This window comes from Staurois parvus, unplaced genomic scaffold, assembly GCF_062004578.1.
Source record: "Staurois parvus isolate SC_StPar_1 unplaced genomic scaffold, SC_StPar_1.0 ptg001642l, whole genome shotgun sequence".
Classification (NCBI taxonomy): Eukaryota; Metazoa; Chordata; class Amphibia; order Anura; family Ranidae; genus Staurois; species Staurois parvus.
In genome coordinates this window covers 2,747,240-2,758,009 of record NW_028319438.1, presented here as the reverse complement: position 1 = coordinate 2,758,009, position 10,770 = coordinate 2,747,240, and the positions used below count along the sequence as shown (strand labels likewise).

Below are 10,770 nucleotides of genomic sequence, written 5' to 3'. Positions count from 1 at the left end.
TTTTTTCAAATTTTTTGCTCTTTTTTTTTTATAGAGCAACAATATAAAACACCCAGCAGTGAGTAAATACTACCAAAAGAAAGCTCTATTTGTGGGAAAAGAATTATACAAATTTCATATGGGTACAGTGTTGCATGACCGTGCAATTGTCATTCAAAGTGTGACAGCGCTGAAAGCTGAAAATTGGCCTGGGCAGGAAGGGGAAGTGGTTAATAAAACAGAGGATATTGGTTACTGTACTATTGGAGTTCATCTTGTACTTTTACATGACCATGATACCTGGTGGAGAGTAGTAAGGAGATTTATGGAGATTATTGCGTTTACATGGTGATACCACAGTTGGAGATTTCACAAGCGATGCATGCCGACCATGAGAGTGGAAGGCATGTGGGTCTGGTGAGAGCCTTTTTGGAGCTTGGAGCTTCAAACTACAAATTGCTCAAATGTGAATGCAGCCTAAGGACTAAGGATCCTTCACCAGCCTCGCGTGCCATCGCTGGTGACTTGTGATTGGTCTCTCCTGCATTCAACATTGCATCTTAGGAGAAGGCAGACAGACTAATATAAAACCTCACACATGATACATTCACAAGGGGTCAGGTAACCACATCTGTCCACCTATGGGATGTCAGAATGTATTTCATGACCTAAGCACAAGAAACAGTTTCTCTTCAAATAGAAAATTACTTATCTCTGGAAAATTTGAATAAAACTTGTAAAGAAATTGTGTATGTGTAACAAAGAACTTAATCTGTTGACATCATATGTTATCTTGAAAGATATCTAGACGTAATAATTACTGAATGTCATGGTTGCTTTACTAAAGGACTTATTTTTGTTGGATTACACAAAAATGCCAATTAAATAGACAGTCTATCACACACAAAAAAAAAGGTCTAGAGACACCAGATAACACATGGTTATTGAACCAAAATAAATGTGACTGCAACAGTATAAAAAACTCAGAAATGTGTACACAAACTCTAAATATAAGAAGGGAAGGTTATACTTTATTTTTCACCAAGTCAAACAATTAAATACAAACTTAAAACTCCTTTAAAAAAAAAAAGTTCTACTCTTCTACTTTATCAGATGGATAATATTTCTTTATCTATAAATCCCATATTTTCATAATAAAACCCCATCACAAATCGATAAAGATGTCTGTAGAGGTAACTAGACGTGTGCAATCCAATTTGATACTAATCCAAATTTGGGCGTAATTTTTGTTATTCTGAGATTCAAATGTATCCGAATTTCTGAATCACAATAGTAACAAATTTCAACAAATCCAAAATAAATTATAACAAAGCAAATGATCCCAATTCTCACTTTCTCACAAAGGGAGAAACATCCTGGTTGTCACCAGAACTAGTGTCCCCAAGATTTCCCTTCTATTACTGTTCTGGGGACAGCCTAGTTATTTCATCAAGAGAACTCCCCCCAGTAAACTATTACGTTTCCACATGCAATTGTCATTCCTTGAATGGAAAGTTAATTTTAACTCCAATAATACATCAATATCAACCTTTGCAAGCTTTTACCACAGAACTCTTCAGGTCTAGGGGAACCTCTATTAAAAAAGGCTTTGGGGGTTAGTGGGAAAAATACCCCTTACATTGGTGGTTATTAGAAGAATGCCCCTCTTACAGTGGTTGTCAGAATGCCACAAAAGATCACAGGTGTCATGACGCTGGCTTTTTCAAGTGGCACTGAAGAGCAAGATCAGTAGCAAGGTAAATGGCAAGCAACATCTGACTTAGCACAGCTAAGAAAAATACTGAAGTGACATGTACTAGCAGAGGAGAGACTAAATACCATCCCAGCAACCAGCATCAGATGGAGAATGATTAATAAAAACTGCTGGCTGCTAGGAGACACCCATTGGTGGACACCAGAACTACAACATCTTGCTCTGATAAGCACAGTGTCACCAGCAGGTGATCCAGATCCTGACAGTCAGTCTGCACAGCTTTTATAATTACCTGTACAAAATTGCATAATCTTTATATTGTACATAGAATATGAAGAGAAAAAAAAATGTCCTTACTTGCATATTTTTTGAATGAACCCTAATATGTTCAAAATTGGACATGACCCTTTTTTTGTAATATAACACACATATTTAGTATATCTCTTCAATACATACATATTTTCCCATATTTTTGTCTCTTTTAGGGCTCATTCACACCACACAGTGTACATTATTATATGCATAACATGTGCATAACATGTGCAAGGTCTGCATTTTGAACATGTACTGCCATGTGTTGTAATGGGTTCTTAAAATGCATTGCAGTGCTTGCTTTTTTTTTTCTTTTATGCAATTTTTAGACATTGTAGTGTGTTATATTTCATTACAGCCCATCAAAACACACGGCACACAATGTAACATGTCCTGCATTTGTTTATTACACACCAATACAGAGCATTTATGTGAACTGAACCTACAGGATGTAGTATAAGGCAAATCACCTTGTTCTTGTATTGTGGTACATGCAATGATCATTAAATAATGAACAAAAATTCAGCGCTCACATGATATAGAATGGAATGGTGACATAGGGTGTAGTGGAAAGAAAAATGGGAACTGACTGAACACAGAATATAATGGAGAAGAGTCAGTGGGTGGAATGGTCCATAGGCTAGGCAATAGGAGGAGAAGGCAGACCAAGGAACCAGGGCACCTGGATAGGAAACGGCAATCCTTGTCGGGGATGGTGAGGATCTTATGTGACTGAAGTGGTGGCAGTGTGAACACAGGTGGTGCGTCCTGAGGCTGATGATGGAAGAAGGGATGGACCAGAAGGCAACCGCTTGGGAAAGGACTGGCAGCTCCTCATCAAGGATGTGGGGAATCCTTCGTAGATAAGTGAGTGAGCAAGAAACTGTAAAGCAGAAGACTTACATCTGGGATTCCTTCAGTTGGCATGTAGAGTGGAAGGACCAGCAGAGGAGTGGGATGGTGGTGCAGTCAGGTGGATAGAGCGGTGACAGCAGTGGGACCATGCAGGGAGCCGCTCGCAACTCGTGTTCAAAGTTCCCGCCCGGCAGGGAAGAAGATGACAGTTGCCATGTCAGGTGCCCTAGATCGCAGAGGAAAGGAGGCGCCAGGTGAGAATTGTGTAAAAACAGTAAAGGCTTTCTGCACACTGACCACAGGGGTTACCACAGGCTAATGCTTTAAGACAGTGCCCCCTGTGGCACTGGTGAGGCAAGAAGCTGGTGGGCACACATAGAGGGAAAAAACCTGGCACCAGAGCATGGAACAAGTAAGAGGGGCACTTGTGGTCAGTGTGCAGTGGGGAAGCTGCACAGGACCCAGAAACATTCCACAGTGGTCCATCAGGTATGAGATATACATACATACATTGTGCCACGTTGGCCACGTTAACAATACAATAAAGATCACTATTGGAGTTCAGCTTGAATTTCCTTTTTGAGCTGAAAACACAGTACCTCTATTTCATAGAAATCCCAAGCAGTGTTGTCAGCCCGTTCCAATTGATTTCTGTAAAGAGAAGGAACAATGTGTAGAATGATAAGTTCAAAAGGCCATAAAACCTTTATTCTTGACAATGAAGTCACAACCAGTAGAAAAACAGTACCAACGCATTTCGCGAGTCAAACCAAAATCACATAGACTACCGTTTTTCCACCCGTTGTGACTTCATTGTCAAGTACAAAGGTTATATGGACTTTTGAACTGATTTCTTGGTGGGTTGTTCTATCTCTTCACATGAACTTCTCAAGTTAGGTGTGTAGCACTCTTATGGGACTATTCTCTCACTTTGTGTTTTTCGGAACAGCCTAGATGACAATGACAAATACCACTACCAATCTGTATTTGAAGAAAGCCAAGCATCGGATCTAGCACCTCCAGTTTATCCCATTTTAAAATGTATTTCTTTGGGTTACATAACACCCTGACTTACGTTATGGAGATGAAGAGATCGTTGTCACATACGTCAGGCAGTGTGTTACCAGCAGGATCATCAAGTGAAAGCAAAGGAAAAAATACATGGAAAAAAAAAGAAAACTAATGAAACCTGATCTGTGGACTGGCAAACTGCAGTATGTACACTTTATCTTGAAAATATGGAAGTGAAACTGTGACTTTTATTGCCTCACATATCAATTTTTTCCAAATTATGTACCTTAGATTAGCTTCCTGTTATTGGACATTGTACTACTGTACTAATATCTCACTGCATCCTAATTTAAAGAGTTTGTTTTCTAGGGGCTAATTATATATATTTAAATACTATATATATATATATATATATATATATATATATATATATATATACAGTGAAGGAAATAAGTATTTGATCCCCGGCTGATTTTGAATGTTTGCCCACTCACAAAGAAATGACCGGTCTAAAAATCAAATGTTCGGTGTATTGTAACACTGAGAGACAGAATAGCAACAAAAAATTCAGCAGAAATGCATATCTAACAAATGATGACTGAGTTGCATGTTCATGAGGGAAATAAATATTTGATCCCCTTCACAAAACATGACTTAGTACTTGGTGGCAAATCCCTTGTTGGCAATCACAGAGGTCAGACTTTTCCTGTATTGGCCACCAGGTTCGCACACATCTCAGGAGGGATTTTGGCCCACTCCTCTTGGCAGATCCTCTCCAAGTCATTAAGGTTTGGTGGCTGATGTTTGGCAACTCAAACTTTCAGCTCCCTTTACAGATTTTCAATCGGATTAAGGTCTGGAGACTGGCTAGGCCACTCCAGGACCTTAATGTGCTTCTTCTTGAGCTACTCCTTTGTTGCCTTATTTCCTTCACTGTATATACACACTATATTGAAAAAAGTATTGGCCCCACCCTCCAAATCATTGGATTCAGGTGTTCCAATCACCTCCATTGCCACAGGTGTATACAATCAAGCACCCAGGCATGCAGACTGCTTCTACAAACATTTCTGAAAGAATGGGTCGCTCTCAGGAGCTCAGTGACTCCAAGCGTGGTCCCGTGATAGGTTGTCACCTGTGCAATAAGTCCATCTGTGACATTTCTTTGCTACCAATTTCCTCAGCTGTTAGTGGTATTATAACAAAGTCCAAGCAACTGGAAAAAGCAGCAACTTAGGAAGTGGTAGTAAAATGACAGAGTGGGGTCAGAAGTCGCCAACTGTCTGCTGAGGCAATAGCTAAAGACCTCCAAACTTTGTGTGGCCTTCAGATTAGCACAACAGTGAATAGAGAGATTCATGGAATGGGTTTCCATGGCCGAGCAGCTGCATCCAAGCCTTACATCACCAAGTGCAATGCAAAGCATCAGATGCAGTGGTGTAAAGCACGCTGCTACTGAATCTCTAGAGCAATTGAGATGTGTTCTCTGGAGTGACCAATCACGCTTCTCTGTCTGGCAATCCGATAGATGTGTCTGAGTTACCAGGAGCATGGTACTTTCCTGACTGCATTGTGCCAAGTGTTAAGTTTGGTGGAGGGGGGATTATGGTGTGGGGTTATTTTTCAGGGGTTGAGCTTGGCCCCTTAGTTCCAATGAAAAGGACTCTTAAGGCATCAGCATACCAAGACATTTTGGACAATTTCATTCTCCCAACTTTGGGGATGGCCCCTTCCTGTTCCAACATGACTGCACATCAGTGCACAAAGCAAGGTCCATAAAGACATGGATGAGCCAGTTTGGGGTGGAGGAACTTGACTGACCTGCACAGAGTCCTGACCTCAACCTGATAGAATATCTTTAGGATGAATTAGAGCGGAGACTGAGAGCCAGGCCTTCACATCCAACATCAGTGCCTGACATCACAAATGTGAGGTCAAAGGTCAAACATTCCCATAGACACCCTCCTAAACCTTGTGGATAGCCTTCCCAGAAGAGTTGAAGCTGTTATAGATGCAAAGGGCGGGGCCAACTCAATATTGACCTTTACAGCTCTCCAATGACCTGATCTAGAACCCAATGATAAGATGAGAAATAATTGGGAAAGAGACCAAAGTGGACAGAAGGATTACCTAATCAGTCTTCTGGTGCTCTTTCATTGTTTAGTCCAGCCTTTTTCAACCAGGGTTCCATGGGATGCTAAGGTTCCTCCAGAGAATGCAAGGAGTTCCTTGAGCAATGACCACAAATGTAAGGAGCTATCACACTGATGTACCATAAACTGCAGGTATAGTAATTGTTAGTAGGGGTTCCCTGAGACCAGAAAGTTATTTTAAGGATATGTCCTTGTTCAAAAAGTTGAGAAAAGCTGGTGTCTTCAACAGTCTGGGAATGTAGAGGACACCACTGTATTCCATCACCCAGGCCATGCTTTCCATCAAAGCTGTGTAAATCCTAGGAGGAACACATTATAAATCAATTGATGGGTAAAACAGTATGTTACAATATGTATTTCATATGCGTATTTAGATGTTTGTACGGAGTTCAGTGTTTGTTTAAGGTGAAATCCTTCTACACCAACTTTTCATATCAGCGTGAACATTTTTACTGACTTCCTCCTATACATATCCAGAAGTTTGAACTTTGATCTTTTTATTGTTACCTGAGCAAGAAAACTCATTATTGGTCCTTTGAGCTCTCATTTGCATATACTGCATTACATTTGTCTTATTTATAACCCATATAAATCATATTTATTATTTACTCTCTGGATTTTCTTTGGAGAACACATTCTGGGTGATTCAATGCTACAGAAGCTTCCTGTGTGAGCATAACAAGTGATGTGAAAATGATGCTCAACGCTGCTGTCTTTGGTCTTCTCATTCTATCAGCAGGTAAGCGGCCATTTAGCCAAAATGGGGTCAGTTCATCGCATTACATTTCTGTGTATCATTTTATTCATTGATGTAGTAATATCACATTGGCTCATTCAGACAGGAATATACTTCGACTCTGTGGTATCTCAACTAAAAATACTTTCACAAAGCCATTAGATTAGATAAATGTTGGTAAATGGAGCCAAAACTTTCCTAACGCAGATATGGCAAACAAAATATAGATCATACTGAGCATTATAGGGAAACTATAGTGGTGTGGTGTCTAATTTTTTTTTTTTAAGGTTTATTCAATTTTAAACTTTTTTTATGCAGTATATATATAATTCAATTATATTTTAAATATATTTATGATAAACTATTTAATATATTTATTTTTTCAATAATGAATAAAGTACTCATTAAAGGCTAAAGGGGAACATTTTTCATGACTTCCTTATTGCTAAATCTTGATATGTTAGTGTCAGTATCTTCTGCATATTGTATCATCTCTATTTTTTCTTCTAGGATTTACAGGAAGAACAGATACGACCACAACACCTACTACAAGCACCATACTCATAACCACTACACCCACTGCCATTGAAATGTTCACAACCACTACACCCATTACCATCACAATGTCCACAACCACTACACCCATTACCATCACAATGTCCACAACCACTACACCCATTACCATCACAATGTCCACAACCACTACACCCATTACCACCACAATGTCCACAGCAACTGCACCCATTACCAACACAATGTCCACAGCAACTACACCCATTATCACCACAATGTTCACAGCAACTATACCCATTATTACCACAATGTTCACAACCATTACACCCATTACTACCAACATGTTCACAACCACTGCTGCACCCACTGCCATCGACATTTTCACAACCTCTACACCCACTACCACTGAAATGTTTACATCCACTACACCCACTACCACCACAATGTTCACAGCAACTACACCCATTACCAGCACAATGTTCACAGCAACTACACCCACTACCACCTCAATTTTCACAGCAACTACACCCACTACCACCACAATGTTCATAAGCACAAAACCTACTACCACCACAATGTTCACACCTACAACATCTCCTGCTTCTACCATCACAATATTCACAACCACAACACCCACTTCCAAGACCGCAATCCATACAACCACAACGTTAACCACTACTACCACCACAAGTACAACCTGGACTCCAGGACCAGGTAAGGGGTTCTTTCACATACAAAGTGTTAGTCCACCCAAAAATTATTTTGCATGATGGAGAGATATCATCTTTGGCTTCTCAGGCACCTTTATCACCTTTCTCTGACAGCACATATGTGGTAACCATTACAATAGAGTCACTCTTTCCTTCTGTATTTTTTACCATGGATATTACAACAGGAGCAATGTGACCAGCTGAGGATTGGTGATATTGTTCAAAACTGAATTGTGGGAAGGAAGATGCTCCCACGATGTCCCCTGCAGTGTCCCCTGTAATGTCCTCCGGCTGATGCCGGCATCTGACTTCTGGGTTCCGTCCCCTGCGAGCGTCGGGGCGTACGTGGGATGTAACCGGCGGGAAATTTGAAAATGTCAAAAAGTGACATTCACTAAATTCACTAAAATATGATAGTAAAACATTACTGTATCAAACCATTTCACATATATTTTGTCCCGAGTGCTTTGTCCGGCGCCCTGCCTGCATTTTTACTGTTCTTATTGCCTGGAAACTGAGAAACGTCCATGGCGTCCAAAAAGCGTCCCTTTAGGTCAAAAGTGATTTTAGACCGGCTAGAGAACAGCGATAGTAAATCAGAACCACTTGCAGAATTGAGTGATAATGATTCGTGGGGGAAATTCCTCATCAGACACTGAAAACGATTCTGCGACTTTGCTCAGCGATGTGCGAACTTGGCGCTCTATTTCACATTTCAGTGTTTTTGGTTTGATTATATTATTGAATTAAATTTATTATTATTATATTATTATTTTTTATGATTATTTATTAAATTTTAATTTATTATTTCGTGTTTCAAATTTTATCATACCTGGGATGTTTAATAGACTCTTGTTCGGACAGATTTCAGTGAGTTATTCTTAAAAATTACAGGTCTACAATAAAAAAACAACATATTTCCATGCAAAAATATGTACCGCTTTGAGCACAGAAATATGGACATATTCAGACCGCTACAAAGCTGATTATACTGGATCTTTCAAATGATTGTAGTATGTAGTATGATATCATTTTGTTACGAGTTTTATATCAATGACATCATCGTGTGTCTTTTAAGATATTGTAATACATTTTTGTTATATTTTACTTCAGTACTTCTTTTTGAGTTGCCTTTAAAGTCCTGCTTTTTTTGGGGGGGGGGGTCTATCACATACTATAGAGCCTTGGGATGTAGGCAACAACTTGGAGGCTTCGGATGGTGATATATTCAGTCCTAATATAACTAAAGATAAGGCCAGCCAGTGACATCCCTAGGCAGGTGCAGGGGCTGCGCACCGCACCGGGTGACACCTACCGCTCGGTGTGACATAATCAAACCACTAGGGAGGTTAAATTGCATTCTACCAAGGACTGTTCAGAGCCAATTAGGGACCCCATAATCAAGGTGACTAAACAATAAAGGGGTCCCCATGCAGTCCCAAAACATCATTGGTGGAATGACATTCAAGTAAATTAGGGTTGTCTATTTGTACCGTGTTGGTGTGCTGGCTCAGAGTTGGGGTGCCTCTGTTGCTGTGCCCCATACCATAATCCACTGGCACCGGGGTTTGGAGTGGTACAGACTTGATTCACTGGTTGGGTTGTCACCCTGTCACACAATACCGTGGAGGTGACTGCAAGTGGCTATGCCAACACATATTGCCCCTTCACTATCTACTGTTGTCACTTTCAGGGGCCAGGTCAATGCAGCTGATACTGGAGCAAATGCATGTAGGTAGGAAGTGGCTGGAAAGGTCTGGAAGAGATCAGCACAGCAGCACTGAGATGCAAATAGCAGTGAAAAATGCTAAAAGCAGTATTTTGTTTTAAAACTACATGGCAATTGTTGAGAATACACTAAGTATCCTCCATTTACAGTTTAAACATAATAATGTTTTTACTGATGCAACTAATGATTGTCATTTACTTATTTTCTTTCTTTTGCTTAGTACAATGTCAAAATGGTGGCTACTTTGATGGGATCAAATGTGTCTGCCTTGCCAATTTTTATGGGACCTTTTGTGAGTTAATCCCTGATATAATTACAATAGGTAAGTCTTATTGGGCTTTGTATGAAACAGGATGTGTGGGAATTTGTCTGCATTACTAGTACCAAACTATACCCTGATGAAAGTGTTATTAGACCCACAATAGTACAATCAGTCTGTATATGCAGTAAAGCATGCTTGTTATACTCACTGTGGAACCTAAGGGGTTAATCCTCTGCATACTGTAAAAAGGATGTTTGATCCTGTCTTCTCTGATCCTCCCCTTTTTCTACTGTCTCCAATCCATCTGCCATAGTTAGAGCAGCAGTGACAAGTCTGCACATGCTCAGTTTGGTATGATGATATTTTTTTTTGAGAGAGATTACATGCGATAGGCACAGGGCCAATGAGCACTGTCCAGACAGAGGGTCAGGGGTCATGCAGACTCATAGGACAGTCGGAGGAGAATGACAACGCCTCCTACAAGATTAACCAGTGCTTGGCCGGACACGTGTAGAAGTCACAAGACTGCTATATACTGCTGAAGAGAAAAGGTAATATATATTTACTAAAGTAATTGCATTTCCATGTTCTGCGTACTGTGGAAGACCAGATATGCAGAGTCATGGGTTTAGTAACACTTTATATAAAAAAAAAATCAAAGCAACATGTCAGATAATAAAACCTAATAATACCCTGGAAAAAACAAGACCCCTTAAAATAAAAAACAGCAACTACAGCTGCTATATTCATACAATCTCCAGAGGCTCATTGCTCTCTGCAACATTTATGATCTGCC

General features: G+C 40.0%; 1 protein-coding gene across 1 annotated transcript in view; it reads left to right on the top strand.

The window, feature by feature from the left end:
- The first annotated feature begins 357 nt into the window (after window positions 1-357).
- LOC149434919 (uncharacterized) overlaps window positions 358-10,770 on the top strand; it is a 51,348-nt gene continuing 40,935 nt past the window's right edge. The window contains exons 1-3 of the mRNA XM_089663216.1: window positions 358-499; window positions 7,271-7,987; window positions 9,933-10,034. Coding sequence (XP_089519342.1) covers window positions 358-499; window positions 7,271-7,987; window positions 9,933-10,034 — 961 coding nt within the window. The remainder of the gene's footprint in view (window positions 500-7,270; window positions 7,988-9,932; window positions 10,035-10,770) is intronic.